General features: G+C 29.3%; 1 protein-coding gene across 2 annotated transcripts in view; it reads left to right on the top strand.

Moving 5' to 3' along the window:
• Positions 1–22,732, top strand: part of LOC129971429 (ATP-binding cassette sub-family B member 6-like) — a 57,263-nt gene that overhangs the window by 33,509 nt on the left and 1,022 nt on the right. The window contains exons 11-19 of one of the 2 annotated variants that reach the window (XM_056085183.1): positions 554–617; positions 1,872–1,957; positions 2,043–2,100; positions 3,412–3,516; positions 3,764–3,837; positions 8,199–8,299; positions 8,386–8,498; positions 18,909–19,003; positions 19,471–19,539. In XM_056085183.1, the coding sequence (XP_055941158.1) occupies positions 554–617; positions 1,872–1,957; positions 2,043–2,100; positions 3,412–3,516; positions 3,764–3,837; positions 8,199–8,299; positions 8,386–8,498; positions 18,909–19,003; positions 19,471–19,539 (765 nt within the window). The remainder of the gene's footprint in view (positions 1–553; positions 618–1,871; positions 1,958–2,042; positions 2,101–3,411; positions 3,517–3,763; positions 3,838–8,198; positions 8,300–8,385; positions 8,499–18,908; positions 19,004–19,470; positions 19,540–22,732) is intronic. The other variant, XM_056085184.1, reaches the window with a different exon arrangement.

Consider the following 22,732-nt stretch of genomic DNA (forward strand, 5'->3'; position numbering starts at 1 on the left):
GTAGTATGTACACAAATCAGGCTGAAATAAAACATGTAATTTCATTGTTTCTATTGTGCCAAAATTTTCCACTTTCCAAATTGATCTGACTCCACAGTGTAAGTGCAAAATTGGTCTGTGTAGTGCAAAATTGGTATTTGTATTTTTCTTTCTCCATGTTTTCTATTAAATAAATTAATTAATCTTGTTTGAAAAATGTACACTAATGTAATAATGTTTTGAATCTTTTTCTTTTTTAAAAAAAATTTCTACATATTTGGTGCATTTCTTGTATTATGCCACAATCCTACAATTACGAGATAAAAGACCTGCTCCTCCTTCCTCTGTTGGTGAATTTCAATGTTTTAATTTGGTATAATTCATTGTATATCTACATAAAGAAATGAAAAAATTGTTTTCATGCATATTATTAAAAATTCCAAAAGTTATTGGACTAGTTAAGAGGGTCATGGAGGATTGAATTCCGAATATTTAAATGTTAGCCACTGTTCTATTATGAATTTTGCAAATCCCTTAATTATTTCTACTTTTCTTTCTTTTTCTTTTTCCCAAGAATGATTCAAACAGCCTTTGTGGATATGGAAAATATGTTTCAGTTGCTGAATACTGAACCAGAGGTAAATTAATATTCCATTATTCTTCTCACATAGGATTTTTTTTTATATAATCAGGGGCAGTCAGTGAACTCATATATTTAACTTGATTTTGTGAAATTATCAATACAGTCTTCTATACAGCAATGATCGATGTATTTTGATTTTTAGTATTATTTTGCTTGTACTTGATGGTATCAACATGATGATATTTGTGTAAAAATATTAGTTGCTTCTTGCACTTGAAATGATTAATTTTGCACTTGTACCTCTAAACTGCAAAAAAAAAAAAAAAAAAAAAAAAAAAGATAAAATGAATTTGCAGAGACTTATCTCAAATTCATTCACAGCATCCTTTAATTTTTTTATTCCATATCTTGCATGTAAGAAATATTGCCACAATCTCTTCTGTTAATAAAAGTACATTCGCATATGTTAGCATTCTACAGACAAGACTTATGGAGCTAGAATTATGAAATTCAGCTGCGATTGCTTTAAATTATATTTTGGAATATTAAAATTTCTTTAAATTTTTAAGACAATTATATATTAATTAAATTGGAATCACTTTAAAAATATTTTTGTAAATTTAAAATTGTGTAAGAAATATTTTTGGAAATCATTGCGGGTAAACATAAAAATTTCATTTAGTTTTTAATTAAAATTTAAATAAATATGCTTTATAGGTCACATTCCAATAATTAAAAATATATTTATACTATTTGTTAATTCTAACTTTAGTAGTCTGATCTGTAGAATGCTAATACACATAGAAAGAGCCACACCATTAGCATCTATATATAATATATTTTAAATTTTCTGTATTAATATTTTTAAAGAAACAGTTATTGAGTTTTTTTAACGATTTTTATTCTTAATAATTTTAAGGAAATAGTCAAATTTTATATATATTATCAAGATTTTCTTCTCCTAACTGTAGTGAACATAATATAATGGATTGAATAGGAAGGAAAGAGAAAGTATGAAAAAATATTCTGAACTTTAATTTTAGAAAAAAAATTGCCATAACACTATTTTGAGAAAAATAAAAGTCCATACAATTCAGAGGTTAAAATTACTCTATGGAGTCGGAGTTTGAATAATGAGAAACTTTTTAGATTGTAGATGAATTAGAAATTATTACTCACACACGCTAACACCAACACACAACAAATGAAATTGATCATATTTTCTGTACAATTAGCCCATGATACTTAATAACCATTTATGTTAAACATATTTGTTTCAATATTTTGTAATTTTTTTATGATTTGATAGATTGTAGACAAGCCAAATGCTCGCCCGTTGAAAATACGATCTGGCTTCATTGAATTCATAAATGTCAACTTTTCTTATGTTCCTGAGTAAGTATAGAAATTTATCATTTTTTTTTCAAATGTATTTTGATTCAAACAAAAGAAAACAAACTCTCTTTGTATCTTTTTATAGGAGGCAGATATTAAAGAATGTTTCTTTTGTTGTTCCTGCTGGAAAAACTGTTGCTTTGGTATTGGTGAATTTTAAATTATTGAACATTTTTTGAGATTCATTAAGCATGTGAAACATATGAATTATGCCATAATAAAAAAATTGCTGAACTATTTGTTTAATTATTGCAGTACAATAATTAAAGTTGCATTTGTTTAAACCATTTTTTATCTTATTTTCATTTTAAAAGATTCTATATAAGTTTTTTAAGTTAAATGTTATATTATTGATATTATCCTTAAATTATACTATTCCCTCTGCACCTTCCCTCTTTCCCCACCTATGGTTATAATGGACTGAATTGTTCTTTTAGAGAACCACTATGGAAAAGATCTGCTAGTAAATGACTAGTTATTTGCATATAAAGTTTTTTTTAACTGACTCAAATGTTATTTGATCAGGATTCAAAATCAAAATCTATTTCAAAATAGCTCTTGCTTCCAAATTAGATGCTAATCTAAATGAACTAAAATAACTTACAAAGAATTTCACGATTTCATTAAATGCCTTCCATTTTTATCATTAAAAAAATCTCATTTTTGAACTCTTATTTGCTTTAGAAGCTGTAATAAAAATTTAGTAATCGTTAACAAAGTTATAATTAAACTATTTTCTTACATTCTGAACTATATAAAGAGATCTGTTTCTTTAAAAAAAAAAGATGAAGACAGAAAGGCTGTGAGTATAATGAAAATATTCAAAAGAAAATTAGAATTCATACATTCCAAAGCATTGTTTTATTAATTTGAATAAAAGAGACTGATAAGTAAAATGCATTTTTGATTTCTGTTCTTACTGGAATAAAAATACTAATAATCAAGATTTAAAAAAAAAATTCCATTAGTAGGATTTTGGCATCTAGTTTAATAACAATTTTTTTCTAAAAACTTCAATTTTTTTTTTTTTTTTTCTTCTGTTCAGAAAGTTTCTTTTGTCAATAAAGCATAAAAATTTTCTCCAACCAAAATTTCTAATGAATTTTCTGAGTCGAAAAACTTTTGACCATTTGACATCCTTTTACATGGAAAAATGTGACTGGAAGTAGAATTAATTTTATGTGCTAATGGCCTTTTGTATTTGACATGTTTGATATGGAGAATCTTTTTCATTTCTGCTGCTCAAATTTTAAATGAAACTGAGATTGTACAAGTTCATTTAAAAAGATATATAATTTAAATAATCTTTACTAACAAGTTTATCATAAAATTATCTCCCAAAAAATACACTTTATTATATTCAACATAAAGGAAGAATATATAGATGTAATTAGTTTATTTGAGTATTTTCATTGTATGCAAAAGTTTGTAAATATTGCAAATTTGTGATACAGGTTGGACCAACTGGAAGTGGGAAAAGTACCATAACTAGGTTACTGTTTCGACTATATGATGTTTCTTCTGGTGAAGTGTTGATTGATGGTCAAAATGTAGTTGATGTAAGTTTAATAAGTTTCTTATTATTTGGGAAAAAACGTTAAAAGAATATTCTATTGTGATACAATTGTAAAAATTATCTTCTGCCTGGATTTTAATTTTGGCAACATTAAAAATTATTATTGATCACTTGACTTATATATGTGTGTGTTCCAATGAAACAATTCACATGTAGACATTCAAAAATCTGATTCTAACTCATTTTTCAAGTTCTGCTTGTACCAATCTTGTTTTCTGTTTATTGTCTAGGTTACACAAAAGTCTTTACGCCAAAGTATTGGTGTAGTTCCTCAAGACACTGTTCTCTTCAATCGAAGCATTCGGTGAGTTTCAATCACTTTTATTATTAACAAGCTGATGTATTTTAATTTATAAAAAATCAGTTCACCACTAAAAATATTCTTATTATTTGTTGATTAAATGGTTATTTTCATGGTTAAAGTTTGTTTATGTTTTCTATCAGAATTCCCAAATAAATTTTGAATGATTGAAAATTTTTGATAAAAATTATTATTAAATATTCTTGGAAGTTGTTTAGAGTCTTCTTAATATATCCAGTTCGCGATGAATATTACATGTAGAGAGTGATCATAAAATATTAGATACTTTTTTTATAATTGATTTTTAAAATGTAGTGTGCCTACATATTTTATGTTTCTTAGTATGCAAAAGTCAAACAGTTTTTAATAACATTTTCCAATTAAATAACTTTAATTAAATAACTAATATAACTTTGAAGTCTGTATCTATTGTACACTAGGTATTGCAGGGCTTTCATTTATTCTTCTTGCAATAACTCAGTATAAGGCCAGCCCTAGCCAATTACTCACTATTGATTACTTATATTAATTAATTATTTTTTTTTATTCCATCAAAAAGTGGGTGCTGCAAATCCATTGTAGCAATTTTACAATTTTTGTGACTATTTTAAAAACTTAAAACTTTGGGGCCACATATTTTTGGATTCCAGCATTTTCGCATATCATGTAAATTTTTATATTATATTAGCACTATATATATATATATATATATATATATATATATATATATATATATATATATATATATATATATATATATATATATATATATATATATATATATATATATATATATATATATATATATATATATATATATATATATTAGCATTTATATTAGCACTCCCATGTAAAAATGTAGCAATTTACTTCTCCCCCCACATCCATTTTTTAAAATTCATAAAAATATTAAATTTGCATTTTTTATGCATTTAATTTGTGATTTTATGAAATAATTTACTTTAATACTTAATTTTTTAATAATTTACTTTAAGAAAAGTTTTTTTTTTTTTGAGCAATATATAATAGTTTCCGAGATATCACTGAAAGTTCATAAGACTAATTTAACTTTGGAAGTACCATTTTTCAAAACCCTATACTATATAAAATTTTATTGAGATGATAATTTCTTTAAAACAAATCAGCTCATTGGAAAAAAAAAAAAAGATAACCATAATGGAAAAATTTTTACATAGTAGTTAATTAATTCAGAATCAGTTTCTCTATCTCAACAAACTTGCTCCTTCAAGTCATTCCCATCACACCAAATTTTTGCAGATGCTATAATCAATTACAAAGGTGTTCCATTTTTTTTTTTTTTTTCTGTTGATGAATGTATTAACTCTTAATGGAATTATTATTTGGAGACTGATTGTTTGGATACACTAAACGAAAGAGTCTTTGAACCGTAGCAATTTGCTTTCATGAAACCAGTAAATTCACTCGTCCTTCTATTGCATGAGAACCATTTTAACCCTTGCATTGGAAATCTTCCATTGTGGTGCATTTGGAAGAGTGTCCCGTCTGTTTTGGAGGCGACCGTATGAAAGCTTTTTAAATAGCTTTCCCATAAAAAAAAATGAATTAGATTTTTAAAATAGTCCAATAAGGCTTGGACTTCATAACAATTGCTTAAATTTGAAAATCATTTTTATGTGCCTAAAATGTTTAATTTTGAAATAAACGTCCTTAAAAAATGCTTATTTTTTCGAGAAGACACACGTACACAAAAACCTTTCTTTTTTATAGCTTCGGAAATTTAATAGAACAAATCAAAAGCATAGCTTTGTGAACTAGATGCATCAAAGAAAACTTATGAATTTAAATAATTTAAAAGACAAGTTAATCATGTAAAAAGTAAATAATTGTTTCAGCTAACATTCATTCATAGCTTAAACTATCTAAAGACAAACATAAATGCAATTGCTTCTTTATCTGTTTTAGGGTTGAATAAATGACTCAGATCCTTTGAATGTTTATAAAAGGGGTTGCTATGGCTCCAGAAAAATACAAGGGATTTAAAAAATCATCTAAAAAACAGGAAAAATGCAGGAAAATAAAATAATTTTATGTTCCTTAATTCCTGATTTTTTTCCATCTAAAAAAATACAATTCTCTGAGCATTGCAAGTATAAAAGATTGTAGCCATAGCACCAAAAATAGAACAGCTGTGTACCTCTTTTCTACTTATTCCCCTATTTTTCAATTCTTACTATTAGTTCACACTCTCCCTATATATATTTATATATCTTGTTCAAATTTTCAATCGCTAATAAAATGCTTTTTATTCATCCACTCAAGTTCAAATACATTTTTTTAAACTTGTAGTGGATGACACTTGATGTTAATACAGTTTTTTTTCAAATATTAATTAATTAAATTAGTCCAGTAATCTGTATTTGGTCGCCAAATCCGTCACCATGTGGCTAAGTGGTCGCCAAGTTTGATGCCAAGCTCTGAGATTACTGACGCGACAATCTCTAATAAAACTGGCAAATAAAACAAAGGAACACCTGTTTTTTCATTCTTTTTCTAAATTAATCCTGGTATTAAGATCTAAAAAATACTGAATGCCGGTATTGAATTTTTGCTTGATATTGCAATCCCTAGTGATAATATTATAAATGGGTGTCTGATTCTAAAATTAGCTTCGCTTATATTGCTGATATTCTTCAGCCATTTCTTTAAAGTTCAGACATCTTAATCAATGGTGCCTTTCTTATATGAAAATAATTTCATTTTTGTTAAACAGTTAATAAAAAATATTGTCATAAGAAGCATAAGAAAAAAACAACATTAGAACTTATTTTTGATAGAGCCTGATGATCTTAAAAACTTAAGGCTGAGAAAAAATATAGATATTGGAATGATGATTGCATTTTCTAATTACTAGTGGAGCTACTGAAACTTTAAAAAAAAAAAAATAGCCTTTTTACCAGTTTCATATTTTAGAAGAATACTATAGAAAATGTTTGGTTGCTTGTTCAAAAATTTTACTGTTTTAAAAACTGCATCTTTTTTAAATTCACATTTATTTATTAAACTTGCTTTTTCCACTCATTAAAACTATAGAGTATATTTATTCCATTACAACTAGCACATGAGCATTGTTCACATTTCCTCGTATATATCATATGCGTACTGGAAAAATGCAGGGATTTTTTTTTTCTTCCATATTTGAATGGCAAACCTGAGAATGCTTCTTGCAGTGACATTAACGTCTATCTATTTCACTTGAATATTAGATGTGCAGCGAAATCCCAATTTGATTGTGCCTTGAGCTTTAGACGGTCTCTTTCTATCATCTATGGTTGATTTGTAAGTACCACTTTGATTGCGTGAAAATGTTGCATATGTGCATTTATTTCTTCTATTGCAAGAAGAAAGAACATACTTTGAATCAGAGTTTTTCTCATCCTCAGCTAACCATGCACAAAGATCTAAGTAAGGAATGAATTGCTTAAATGTGAAATTATAATATAATTATGCTTGTTACGATGTGAAACATTTGAAGGCATAGTTATGTCTGTGAAACAGAAACAACATTTCATTCAGTTGTGAAATTATTACACATGTAAACCTATGTGAGTTTTCGTAATTCTAATGACTACAAATCTTCCGCTTCATTTTGGAAAAATAACTGATACTTTTATTTCATAAGACTACAATTTATTTCACTGTAATATTGCTTTTTAGTAAATACTGCCATAAACTGCAGTATTTTATAGCTATACAATACAAAAAAAAAAAAAATATTGAACCAGCATTTAGAATTTGAATGAATCAATGAGTAATATATAAGTTTTTTTTCTTTGTATTGTCAGTTACTACACTAATTGGGAAAAATGTTCCAATAAAGCCAATTTTTTTCAACATGAAAGAGCTGTAATGCCTATTACAGCTATATTATGTCTCTGAAATTGCAGTGTTTCATATTAAAGTTATCAAATTAATCACAATGGTGAGCTTTTAATCCCAAGGACAATATAGATCATTAGCTTTGCTTTTAGAAAATTATTCATTTCTATAAGACACAAGGCTTTAATTTTTCTCACTGAATAGTATTATTTGTATATAATTACTATCATAATTACAAAAATTTAAAGAACTTTTTAAAAAAAAGCAATATGCAAAAGTCATTACATCAAGACTTTTATTCATTCATCAGAATGAAGGTTCTTAAAATCACTGAATTTTTATAGTAATTTCTCACTGTGCACTTTGTCCAATAATTTATGACTACCTTGTATTAAGTAGAAGGATTCTTTGTTCGGGAATTGGATTCAGAAAAAAGAATGATCTCTTAATCAATCTACAAATAAAAGAAATGTATGTAAAACAAATTTTAACAACTTTTCGTCAAGGTACAATATAGGTTATGGTAGACCATGCGCATCCACAGAAGAAATTGAAGAAGCTGCTAAAGCTGCCGATATACACAATCAAATACTAAGTTTTCCAGAAGGTAATGCATTTTATTTTGCTTTTTTAATCTTATGGATTTGAAAAGAAAAGTGTATTATTGAGAGCTTATTATGTTTCCCAATGCAGGTTATGACACAATTGTTGGTGAGCGAGGCTTGAAATTGAGCGGAGGTGAAAAACAGCGTGTGGCCATTGCCAGGACCATTTTGAAAGCCCCATCTTTCATTATCTTGGATGAAGTAAGCCTTTCATGACTGAAAGCAAGTCTATACTTAGAAAAATAAGTGGTAACATTTTAAGACGTTCTAAATCAATCAGTGAAAATAAACTGTTTCTCTATATTGTTTAATAAGAAAGTATCTTCCTCCCATTTTGATGGAAGAAGAAGTGGTTTCTTTTAGTATAGGCTTCTCTCTACTAATGTATGCATTAAAGCATGGAGGGTTTTCATTTTTGAAACCAGATAATATGGTCAGACTGGTCTTTAAAAGGTTTGACTCCATTTGAAAATAGTTTTGGTTTTTAAATAAGTATGTATTTAAAGTCAGGATTAAAGCAGAGTGGACACTGTGCCCTTAACTTTCTCATGCACTATGACAGGGCGCTTTTTACAAAATCCAGAATGCATTCCTGTGTCTTTTATTCCGATTGGAACCAATACTTGACACAGATCTGCAGTTTGGAGGATTGCCCCACTCATCCAAGCTTTCAAGTATTATAAATAGCGAGCAGTTGAATGTGTAGTATCTTGGTACCATGACCATATAGTTATAGTATTTGCAGGTTCACAGCTAGAGAAATAGAAGATGAGTTAAACCTATTTTGTGATATATTTGACTTAGAATTTGATACAGTTCTTGTTATAAATCTTTCTCTTGTTCTATGCATTTTTGAATTTTGGTGTCCACATGTGGGCTGTAAGAGTTCCAAAAGACAAATTTTGTGAAAATAGGATGGAAATCTGTTATTTTTATAACATCTCCTCCATAATCTTGTTACAAAGACATCACAAACAAATAAGCAGCTATAATTTTTAAAATTGTTTTTCAGACTCGTTTAAAAACTTGAAAATTCATCCATATCTCGAGATCTTTTTTGGCAATTACAATGCTTTCTTTTTGTATGAGAATAATAAAGAGGGGGGGGGGAGTAATCCTTTTAAATACTTTATATTCAATTTTTTCACCTTCTAGTAATAATGTCCAAGACATACGCTTTAACCCTTTTAAATTACTAAACTGAGCCAAGAAGAGACGTTTTGTTAAATGATTGCTGGTTTTAAATAAGTAGAAAATTTAAAATTCTTATTTGAAAAAATGGTTTATTAAACTAAGTATTGTCCGTTTTTGTTGAGGACTTCTCACTGCCCTCTCTCAGGCAGTGTCCATGTTCATGAAACTTTTGATTTTGAAAATTAAAATCTGGATTAAATAACATTTTACATCATTGTAGTCATTAATAATGTTAATATTTAAGGAGTTCTGTATTGAAGTAAATAAATGAAAATCTATAGGTTTAAGGTCAGCGCTGTGTGGTGGATGTAATAGCACATCCCCACTAGCTCCAATAAGTTTGGATTAATAATCAAAGATGTGTTGGGTTTTGAATTAGCATGCTGAAAAGCAACAACAGGTTGATTGCTGATTTATAATTACGATTCGCCAATTTTGGTTGTTTTATTTGAACTGAATCACTCAGTTAAGGGTGTGTAGCGTCATGAAAAGTACTTAAATTTGAAAACCATTTTTAAGCACCTTAAAAGTGCTTAATTTTCAGAAAAGGTCCTTAAAAAGTACTTAATTTTCTCGTGAAGTGAAGAAAGCGTTTTATTTTGTTTCCCCATAAGTTGAAAATGACAATTTGAAATCATAGTCACAAAGGCTTGTTTACCGGGTGTATCAAAAAAGAAAAGCAACAAAAGGGAAAATTCTAAGAATTATTCCAAGGGTTCCAGCACATATTAAGGTAACGCTTGATGATTCTTTTTTCCCTTCCCTTTCTTTTTTGCACCTCCCCCTTTATAATGAAATTTTAACTTGACACCTTTAATTTTCAATTATCATGATATCTTTCGTGGTATTTTTTGAATGTCCCCATCCATTTGAACAATTTTATTTGTTGGATTAATTTGGCCAAATTTTTTTTGACTAAGGGAGAAAAAAAAAAAAACCCTGGTGTATCTGGTACTTAAATATTTGTAAAAAAATGTTTTTAAAAAGTTTTTTTTTTTTTTTTAATTTTTTTTAGGATTTAGGTTTTATCATTTTATAATGATTTTTTTTTCTTTTTATAATTCTTATAGAAATTTTTTTCCAACAAAATCTCTTTTTATATATAAAGTCCTGAGCAACACCCAGCATTAAGCTATTGAATTTAGGAGCATGAAGTTTGGGATGTTATTTTTTGGGCATTAGAGGCACACTAAGAACGGATTTCTCAAACTTTTAATTCGAAGTTTAGTTAAAAAATAGAATTTTAATGTGTTTTCATAACATCAAAGCATATTATGGCATAAAATTATTTTAACACCGTTTTAAAGGTTAAAAAAGAATAGCTTTTGATAATAAAAAAAATTTTGGTTGAATGTAAATTTTAATTATTTTTTTTTTATTCTGAGAAATTAGTTTTGGACAATGCGATATATTGTCTCGGGATGGCTTCAAGAAAGACTTTCTTAAAAAAAAGCTTCAATTGGCATTTTTACTTTTTCGTATACAAAATTTAGCGAAAATATTGCAGTCGTCAAAAACAGAACAGAAGATATTGTGCAGAAGAAGATATTGTGCAAATACAGAAATAAATATTAAAATTTAAAAAAAAATATTTAAAATTAATTTTTAAGAATTTTTTTTACAATAAATACTATGCATTATTATAAAATAGGGGGAAAAAATACTACGCTTAGAAAATACGAAGTTTATGTGTGCATACTTATACAAAGGTGCTTAATTTTTGGGGCTAAGGTGCTTAAAAGTACTTAATTTTTGCAGCAGTTTTTCACGACGCACCCTGCAGTTTGATGAGATGTTGGACGTAGGCGTTTGAATTAACCGCTAATTTTCTTGGTAAAATTTCAAATCTCGCCAACCTGTTAGCGTAATCTTCTTTTGGTGAATCTCAATTTCTGATGTTATCTCGGTTGGTTCACTTACGGTGTTTCCGGTTAAAATTGTTACAAACAATCAATTTTTTTGTCGTTAGTCGTTTCGGAAGTAGATGAATTTCGTTACGTTTCAGAATCCAGATATTAATGTGTTGTGTCAAATGAATTTTCTTTAGTGGATTAAGAGACTCTTAAATCGAATTTCTTAAAATAGTCAACATGTTTTAATTTTTATTTTCTCGTATATGAAGCACAGAAAAGGTCAAAAAATTTGAACTCGGTGAACATACACGCACTAAATTTATGTCGATTGCTATCTCATTATTAAAAAATCACCACACAAGAATAATTTTGGACTCTTTTTCCTTTTATTCTGGCCATCATTGATTAGCAGCACGCTGTCTTGCTACCGCACACATCACTCGCTCACCATACACTGAAGTGTTTTTCCCTTTGCCGCAAGAGGGCAGCATTTAGGGCTCATTTTTATTCGTAACGACTGCGCGGGAAAATGAACTGCACTCAGTTTTGGTTCCGGTTTTAGAAGCCACAAATAAATCACATTCTCTGCTTAATTCCTGCACATTAAAAACAGATTCTCCTTGTTTAATACTGATATGACTTTTTAAATATTGAGGAAGAGTGCTAAAAATCTGATCAGAAACCATTAACTCACACAATTTAGAAAAATCATTCGCATTACGAAGTTGAATGTAATACTCAAAAACAGATCTAACTCTTGAAGCAAATTGCGCATAATTTTCTGTTGGCAATTTTACTGCATTTTTAAATTGTTTTAGACATTCTTGTAAGTTGGTTGAAATTGTTTTAAGACAATATATTTAATTTTTTCATAGTCACTCAACTCTTCTTCTTTGATATAAACCATTAAATTGCCAATTCTATCCCCTAATAGATTTAATAGAATTTCCGCTTTAAATTTATCACTAACTCCTTTTATTTTGAAAGCTTTTTCGAGCGAATTGAAAAAGAGATTAAAACATTCAGCATTTTTGGGAACAGGAATCGTCAAAACTTTGATACTCTTAATTAAATTCTCTAAACTAAAACTCTGTTCATTAGCGCTAAACTCGCACGATGAGGATTTGAGGTTTAAAAGCTCTATTTCTTTCTCTACACGCAAAAGCGAAAGCTTTTCAATCTCCAATTTTTGTTCTAATGAACGCCTTTCGTTTTCGGCTTAATCCGAATTTTTACTTCTTTCGTCTGAAATCTCTTTAATTAAATTTTTCACAACCTCAATTCTTTCCTTATAAATGTCACTATTCTCAATTATACTTATCAAATCTACAACTTTAGCGGAAGATGCAAATTGAATATTTAGTTCCGTACACAAACTCTTTAATTCGTCTTTCTTCAAACTAGACAAAGACATAATGAAAATTTAAGTAATTGAACACTTATCCACAATAATTATCCTTGAGAATTGGGGCGAGGGAATACGCGAAAACACAGAGTTGATTTGTTTACGACCACTCAAGCTACAAGTTTCGGTTCGTGTTTTGACTAAGCACTACGCTAATCCGCTTCGCACATTTTCACACACACACACAAAAAATGTAATCCATCGCTGATCGCTATTTCACCTCCTCCGAGACGGACCATATGAACATACACTCACTAAATTTATGTCGATTGCTATCTCATTATTAAAAAATCACCACACAAGAATAATTTTGGACTCTTTTTCCTTTTATTCTGGCCATCATTGCTTAGCAGCACGCTGTCTTGCTACCGCACACATCACTCGCTCACGATACACTGAAGTGTTTTTCCCTTTGCCGCAAGAGGGCAGCACAAGTGACAGGTCGGAACACTCGGGATCTTGACGAAACTCCACGTTTTAGACCACCCTGAGTTAGAAAAAGCATTTTATTTATTTTTTGAAAAAAAGTTATAAGGGAGCTAGAGCAGTGTTTCTCGAACTTTTGACATATGCGTTTCCCTTCTATAATTTTCGTAACGTTAAGTATCTCGTCAAAAAAAAAAAAATGTATTTTAATAGCAATTAAAATATATTTATTTTTTTCTTTTTTGTGACATACACAAAATAATAAGAATAGAGAAATAAAATATAAATAAAACTTATATTGTAAGTAACGTTTATTTGGATCAATGAGAAGGATGAAATGGTTTGTGCTGAGATGACAGATCGTCATCATTTGGTTCCCTGTTTGTTAATTTTAATCTCAGATGCAATCCACGTCCAATAGTCTGTTCCTTTTTTTCGACTTAATCTCTTCAAATGCTGAAAAAGCAACTTCACATAAATATGAAGTTGGAAAAGGCATGATGTATTTAAGAACTTTTTCTTTTAAGACCGGATACACGTGTTGCATTTGTAACCAGAATGATGTTAAGGCACTCTCCCTATGTTTAATTTTCAAAAATACGCTTGTAGCCAATTCCAACAATGGCTCTTCTTCTGCATGCGTCGAATCTTCTGGCATGGATGTTGCGTCAATGTTAAACGGATCTCTTATCTATTCAATATTTTTGTTGAAATCAGGGAAATAGTTTTTCAAACCCACTTGCAAACTCTAAATGCCGTGTTATGCATTTCAGAGTATCAGCATCAATTTTAGTAGTCGATCTTGTTATAAACTCGTGAAGAGAGGGAAACGAGTCTATTTCTCCACTACCAACTCTCTTTTGCCATAAATTTAGTTTTGCGATGGCAGCGTTTACTTTATCTTGAACATGAAACAATGAATTTTCTTTGCCTTGTAACAGTAAGTTCAGGCAATTTAAAACGGAGAATATATCTGCTAAATATGCTAGTTTACAAAGCCATTTCCAGTCATGTAAACAATTTCTCAACTCAAATCTATCATTAAGAAAACATTGAAGTGCATGTCTAAGTTCAAACAATCTATTCAGAACCTTTCCTCGAGATAGCCAACGAACATTGGTATGAAAAAGAAGCTGGGTATGACTACTTCCCATTTCTTCACATATTTGCGAAAAAAGTCGTGCATTCAAAGGACGGCTTTTAATGTAGTTAACAATTTTTACGCTTTCATCTAGAACTTTCTGTAGTTCAGCGGGCATCTTACGTGTTGCCAAAGCCTCTCTGTGTATGCAACAATGCGTGGATATGACATTCGGGTCAACATTTCGAATTCTTGCAACAAGTCCTTTATTAATTCCGACCATACTTTTTTCTCCATCTCTGCTTATTCCAACGCATTTATTCCAATCCATTTTGTCCTCTTGCATAAACTTATTCATAACATTAAAGATATCCTGTCCTGTTCCGTGACCTAATAAAGGCTGGCAAAATAAAAAGTCGTCATGAATTCAAATCGAAGGTTTCTCCGATTTCGATCACGTGGGGAGGGACAGTGGACCACAGATGATTGGGCCTTTCTTCATTTTAGACGGAGTCACGTGATTTTCTGGGGGATGACTTTCGCCTCAGTTGTACCCCCATCAAATTCTTATTGTACCCCTGGGAGTACGCGTACCACGCTTTGGGAAACACTGAGCTAGAGGAATAAAATTTGGTACGCAGATTTAATATATATATATATATATATATATATATATATATATATATATATATATATATATATATATATATATATATGTAATGATATTTTAATTCTAATTTCAATTTAATTCATTTCCAAGATTTTATCTTCTTTTAGCCCATAGTAACTTCATTCTAAAAATATTCTCTTATTTTGTGATCCAATTCCACTTTCAGTTTAATTTACTTCCGTTGCCCTTGTCAAAGGACAAAACATGTCTTGCATCGGCGCGTGGCCGGAAATCCTATGTTATACAAGACTAGTGATCATTTGTTTCGTCCCTTTTTGCCTTTCTTTCTTACTTCTGCTTTTGTGGCACGCTACGTTTGCGTGTAAATAAATTGCTTTACCGAGATAGATATTAAAGAGAATTAAAAATACAAAGTCTCTTCACTGCTTGTCAAACCTGCATTCTGCTTCAAACAAAAAAAAATGTTATATATATATAAATGTTACATATATATGTGTAACATTTATATATAGCGTAAATACCTATCAAATTCTGAGCCAAACTCAACAAGGGGGTGTATTTTTCGGAAGCATGTAAACGTGATAACACAATGACTTCCATATATCAAATTTGGTGTGAGATTCTGCGTCCAGTTTTGGTTTCAATCGCGACTGAAACACAGATTCACTTGTGGGGATGCCATTCCCGGTGGTTTTTCTGCCATCTCACATGTTTTGCACTTGTGATAGCGGCCATGGTATGGTTCTCGCCCATTTAAACCGGGCTGTAACATACTTTTGTGTGAAAAATGACCAGAACGAAATTTGGCAAACCTTCTGTGCATTACTTCTGGTATGCTTGCGAGGTTTGGAAATATTGCCATGAAATATATTTGAAATGCGAGTCCATTTTTAATGTGGGATAAAGTCGATATGAAATAAATAGTTAGTACAATTTCCTAACTCATTAAAAGGGGGAGTCCAAACAACACATAGATGAGGTGCTTTGAATAGGTGGATGGAACAAAAAAATGTACTAAAATCATCTATCCACAATATTTAGTTGCCAAACAATCATTAGTTTTTGACTTTTGTCATGGGTCTGTATGTAGGCATGTCAAAGATCATATGGATTCCGTTCAAATATATATATAGGGTGTCCAATAATTAATTTCTTAACTTTTAACGATAAATAAGTCATTCCTGTTGGGAAAATCCTTTAAATAATAGGGATAATTATATTTTGTTGTTTGAGTCACTAAATGTATTTCTGAAAAGTGATGAATTCTAACTTATTATATGTTCTCCAATCCTATTTCGTAAAAAATAAAATTTTAAAAAATGTGGTGGCCCCCGAAGAGATATGATAAATAAAGATGGACCGAACCATTGCTATTTGATTTAAATGAAATCGTATACAAGTTAGTTTGTTTCTTTTGAAAAAAGTAAAATGTTTGGATGATACAAGTTAGTTTTTTTTTTTTTTTTTTTTTTGAAAAAAGTAAAATGTTTGGATGAAATTAAAAATGTCATTGTCATTTTCATTCAGCATGTATATATCTACTAAAGATAAACATGAGTGTGTGTGTGTTCGCGCTTTACAGGCCAAATCATTTGATAGTTACTTAATTTGGCACATATTTATATACCTTAACCCTTTAAAGGGCCATTTTTTTCTAGTCATATTATGTTAAAATATTTTTAGGCCTGAAATTAGAATACGAAAAGGGATTCATTGAGCTTATTAATAAATTTAATTTGATAAATTAATTAATTTGATTAATTAATAATGAAGTGACAAACCAAGACCCATCATTTTATGTGAAATAAAGAACTGAGGCATCTAAGTTTCTGTCTTTCTAAAAAAATGTGTCAGAATTTATGCCTACCTACATCATTTCATACAAAGATTGATAAATTGGGTGGAAAGCATATTTCCCACGGCCTTAGAAAGGGTTAAAGAGTAGGAATATATACCTCGGATTTTAATGAATCAAAAATTTAGTGCGATTTTGCCGCCTTTCCGGAATAACTTTTAAAAATATTATCGCCCCAAAATAAATTTGACACCTTTTCAAAATTTAATTTAAAACCAATTCCTTTTGATGATAATAGCTTAATAATCATGCATATTTTTCGTGAATTTTGGCAATTTTTTTGTTACTATGAAATTGAAATCATTTTCATTGTTTCATCCAATCATGAAATTTTCTTCCGTTGTTAAAATCTAAAGAAGAAAGATTCTGTTTATTATCTTTGTAGCTTATTTGAAGAATAGGAAAGTGATGTTATAGTCCTGCAAAAGTTAGAAAATAAATGAATCTGACAATTATGATCTTAGTTGCAGTCATGGAAATTGTTTCTATTAGAAAGATCCATGAACAAAACATTTGTAACACAGATACACCTTTTTTAATTCGAAAGATATGTTCAAGTGAAAATGAGTTTCTCACATAAATGAAAATATATGTAGAAAAAACAAAAACAAAGGCTCTCACTAAAACTTTAACAAAGGCACTTTAATAAGGGCATTATCCCAGAGACCGCCATTGGCGAACAGTAGTTACAAAAATATTGACTTTTGGCTTGAATTTAACATTTTTATTTAATCTATTGTGTGAACTTTGGCGATTAATCTTTAGCATTTGGTTAATAGTATCCGAAAATGAATTTGAGTTTTAGACGCATTTAAAACCGAAATTTGACTACAAGTTATACTTCTAGACACAAAATAACTTATCAAATTTGATGTTTTTAAGTCATTGCATTTTTGCTTGCATGTTTCTGAAAATAAAGACCAATAGACGATCAACTCCTCGTTGGATTTGGCTTAAAATGTGTTGGGTATCTACACTATGGATGTTAAAAATGTGTTCTGAATTTTATCCATCGAGGTCTTTTCAATTCGTAGTTGTCTTGTTAACTTAGATCCGAACATCTTCTCTGAACAAATTTTGTTCAAAATTAAAGAGAAACCTACAAATTTATTGTAAAGATATATTACACTAAATTTCATCCGTTCTTGATCAAGGTGTTTCTGTCACAAACTGACGTTTCCAAAAAAAATTTTTCGAAAGTCGAGGAGATCTAAAACGTGAAGAACAAGTTCGAATTGTTTGAGGATTACAATACTTCTTCGATTATACATATCCAAGAAAATAAAGATAATAACAAATTGTTAGAAGCCGTTGAAATTTTGCGTCATGGAAAAAGGATTTTAACTTTCATTGGCTGGTTGATAGCTAGTTTCGGATGTAAAATGGCATGAATTTAGACACCTAAATATTTTAATTTCGTTTCTATGTTTTCTAACTTCATGTGAATATTAGATACAACGTGTAAATCTTTTTGTTAAATTGAGCATAAATAATACTGATAATTTTATAAATACAAATTAGATTTCTTTTTGAATAAAACAATTCTGAAAAATAAATTCAAAGAAAAAGTTGATTAAAAATTATGCATCAAAATATTTTTAAATCGATAATAATACCTCCTAATGTAAAGTATTTGGGGGGGGGGGGATTGTAAACTTAATAAAACAACGGTTTATTACTTCAATTTGCAAACGATCCTTGATGATCTGCTTCCTAGCCGCAAATTTAACTGTAAAATTTCTTTATAAAAGCAGTTTTTAACGTTTTAATTCTATTAGTTTTAGTTGTAAAAGTAGTGTTTTTCATTTTACAAGATCAAGAATATTTTAATAAATGCGATTGAAGTTCTGGAAACTGGGGGGGGGGGGGAATGGATTTCAGCATAGTTATTTTACTCAAACACAAAATATATAATTTCTTCAATCAGTTAAATAATTTTGCTACTGGAATCACATATCTATCTACTGATTTAAAAATTTGTTTGTCGCGATAAATGCAGACATCCTGTATGTAAATCCTATATATAATTATTAATTAATACATTAAAGTCATATTCAGGATCATTTAACTATTGCACTCTGTCAGCTTAAAATTGATGTAGCATTTCCCTCCTTTTCTTTCTCGTTCATTCTGTTTAAAGTATTTATATTGATTGTGCTCTTTCAGGCCACATCTTCGCTAGATACCCAGACAGAAAGAAACATTCAACAGTCTCTAGCAAATATCTGCAAAAATAAAACTACACTCATCATAGCCCACAGGTGAGTTTGAGGTCACATTGTTTATAGAAAGAATTCTTAGTTGTATTTTACAGAATGGTTCGTTGCTTTCGACAAATTAATTGCTTCGCATTATGTGACGTGATGTAATTCATTAAAGAAAGTAAAGCAAACCCGTTGAAGAAAACTGAAGTGATTTTGTCGATGTGCATTTCTGGGATATTTCAGTGAAAAAAATCCAATACAGATACGTTTTTTGTTTTTTTTTTTAAATCTTTTCCACAAGCTGGAATACTGCATATTTTCTACAATAAAGAATCTATTTAAATAAAAAAAAAAATCAGCTCCTGCTGCCTTTGAACTAAACGACTTATCTATGAAACACATCTACGAATTTATGCCAAAGTTAGTTCATTAAGAATTAATTGTGTAAAAAATGCAATTACCATATGCCTAAAAATATCTTGATTTTAATTTTTTTTTTTTTTTTTTTTTACTTTTTCTCTTAGGTTATCCACTGTTATTCATGCAGATGAAATTCTAGTTCTAAATGAAGGAGAAATTATCGAAAGGGGAACGTAAGACTTCTTTCTCTTTCAGAAATTTAAAAGGGATCTTAGAAATATTGTTCTGTCCAAATTACAATGCTGTTGTAAATTTAATCCCATTAACAGATAACAGAACAAATAACAGATTTGGTTCATAATATTTTAAACAAAACAGTAACCACTACTGTAGGAGGAATCTGGAAACCAGTGCTGTCTTTTGTCTTTGAACCCAAGAGTATAATTTAAATATAAAATTTTGCCCTTGCTAGTCTCTTTTTTAAGAAAAGTAAAAGTTAATGCTGTGATTGCACAATGCTTTTTTTTTTTTTTTTTGTCAGCTTAATTGTTGAATTACTTGCTGAGCAAAATTCTCACTTATTTAAGCAAAAGTTAGCTCATCACAAGTTCGACAAAAAAAATAAAAAAATAGACATTTTATCTTTCTGACAAAGGAAGGGCATGGGTTGGAAAATTAAGATCGAGATTAGATTTAGTATAGTTATAGTCACGAACGTTTGTGTCCAGATTTTTTACTTTTTAAAGCCAACAATTTCTAGATTTTTTTTTTTTTTTTTTTTTCTTTTACTGGGGCTAACTTGCCAAATTAGAATTTTTTTTCCCCTTCAAATAATTTGCCAAATATGACAACTCAGTTTTCATTTCAACTTTAAATGATGACAATTGAGTACTTCTTTAACGAAATTTCGTTTTTGTTACTATTTAAGATGGTGTATTGCTTTATAAATGTTCCACGAACTGAACGATAGGACTTTTGCTTAATTCTGTCTGGAGCAAATATATCACTGCAACATGTAACTTAATTTTAAAGGTTTGAAATTCTTTAACTCAATTTCGAAAAACATCTGTCTGATAATATAATTTCTATTTAATTTATTAGGATAAATATATTATTACATTTATTAGAAATTTTGGGAAGGTAACTTTATTAGGAAATTCCCATGAAATGAACTGATTAGATACTGGAAAAAGCTTAGCTCTAAAAAATATTTTCGTCAAGTTCAGTAGTTTGAATGCTACTGTATGTATTGAAGCAACAAATTTTGTTTTGATTAAATTGATCAATAATCGGTTATATATAACTTCAATTGATGAAAAGAGTGTGACTAAGAAATCAAAAACTATCAAATGATTCTTCAATTGTTCTTGATGCTTGGCATCAGGTATTGATATGATGCTTGAAAGAAAATGATAAGATTTATTAAAGAAATGAAAGAAGTAGAAAATCAGCTATTCACTCCTCTACATCAATTTTTTTCACCTTCGGAAGCATTTTCTTCATGCAGACTTATGGGAAAGCAAAAAAGAGTGCAACATCTGCCTTTCAAAACTCTCCAAACAAAAGAACATCACTAGTATTTGTATTAGCCAAGAAAGAGGGCATTTTAAACAATATTATTGGTTTTTCCTCAACAACATAAGATACTTTGTCACAAAAAGTAAAAGATTTTTATATTGATTATTTATATATCATCACAAGTACTATGACTTAAAGAATTTCATTATTTGCAGGGAAAATGGAAAAAAGATGTGTATTGAGCTCTTTAATTTAGGAGACATATGCTCTCATTTATGAAGAAAAACCCAAATGTTAGTCTTCATTCAAGTTATGTATTACGGAAAAAAGATATTCTGCATAATATATACCTTTGCCAGAAACATGAAAATATCAGATTTCTTTTAGAAGAATTCTAAGGTTTGAAGTCTAAAATTAAAAGATTTTATGAAGTCTGAAAGATGACTAAAAAGAAATATGTATTAAATGGAATAGTTACAAATGAGAATCTGCTTCATGAGCCATGCACCTGGAAGAAATGAATTAACACAACTCATTTAACAACCAATGAAGGTGCAGCTCAAGATGGCACAAATGATTTAAATATCAAATTATATACATTCCTTCAGCATGTTTTTGTAAAACAAAAGCAATCACAAGAATTTAAAGCAAACAAGATGGTTTAAATCCTGAGAAACTAATATTGCAGAAAACTTCATATGAAGAATAAAATGAAATCCACTGCAAGCATGTATAACTGTCTCTTGTTTTTAAGATGATCGAAAGACCACAAAATCATACACAATTGTGCCATATTATCTTAAAACGATAAATAAGAAAATAAATAAAGGATTTAAAATCGGTTGCTTTTTATTGTTACGCATTTTTTCTGGTGGTCCAGAAACATCGATTTAAACAATTTGCTGCAACTAACATATTTTTATAGGGACTTTTTTGGCTCTTCTCACTGCTAGGGAGCTGAAGACATAAATGCTTAGTAGTATTTAGACTTCTACAATGCAGTGAAAGAGAGACATTAAAATACAATTTATTTTTGTTAAAGGTGAAGATATAAGTTCTTCCAAAATGAATTAGATACGAGATTTCATAGAGCTTTGGTCATTCCTAATATTGGAAGGGGAAAGCATCATTTCAAAACAGTAGAGGAAAACATTATTTTTTGTAGTCAACACAGCAAAAATGACAAATTATCAACTTTCAGAAAGAGGGGGGGGGGATCCAAAATGTGATGAATGATAGTTATTAAATATTACTAAATAGTTTATTATAGTATACAGTATTATATAGGAAGATGAGATCAAAGAGAAATTCTTAGCGGGTGGGGTGGGGGTGGGGGCTTATCAAATCCTGACCATTCATAAATTTGCAGATGCAGTAGAAATAAAGCAGTTTATATTTTATGGTCCTATTACTTTACAAGGATTTGGTCCATTTCATGTTATTGAGAAAAAAAATCATCAAAGTTTATAAGAAAATAAAAAAAAAAAACTAATCCTAGGTAAACTAAAATTGTCAAGAGAATCAAATTAATAAATATCTAGATTTAATTGTGTGGCTCTGGTAATTAAAACATTTATTGCATTGTACAACGTAGTTGAGTTTTTTACCTTAAGATGGTAGTTTGTTGTAATTACTGGCATTCTTTGTTGTAATAATATTTTAGAATTTAGATGCTGTAAGCTCATTAAGCTGCGAGATAAAATTCATTTTAATTTCAGAAGAATCTTTTATTGAATCAGTTTCATGCTTCAATATAGGTTAGATTAATGCCAGTCAGTATTTTTAACTATTTTTTAAAAAAATTATCAAATATACCATTGAATTGAGCAAAAAGAAGAAAAAAGTGAAAAATTATTTAAAAGATGCATATCTTGCATAGTATGTTTTTCTTTGTAGTTGTCAAGTCAG

This window comes from Argiope bruennichi, chromosome 6, assembly GCF_947563725.1.
Source record: "Argiope bruennichi chromosome 6, qqArgBrue1.1, whole genome shotgun sequence".
Taxonomy (NCBI): domain Eukaryota; kingdom Metazoa; phylum Arthropoda; class Arachnida; order Araneae; family Araneidae; genus Argiope; species Argiope bruennichi.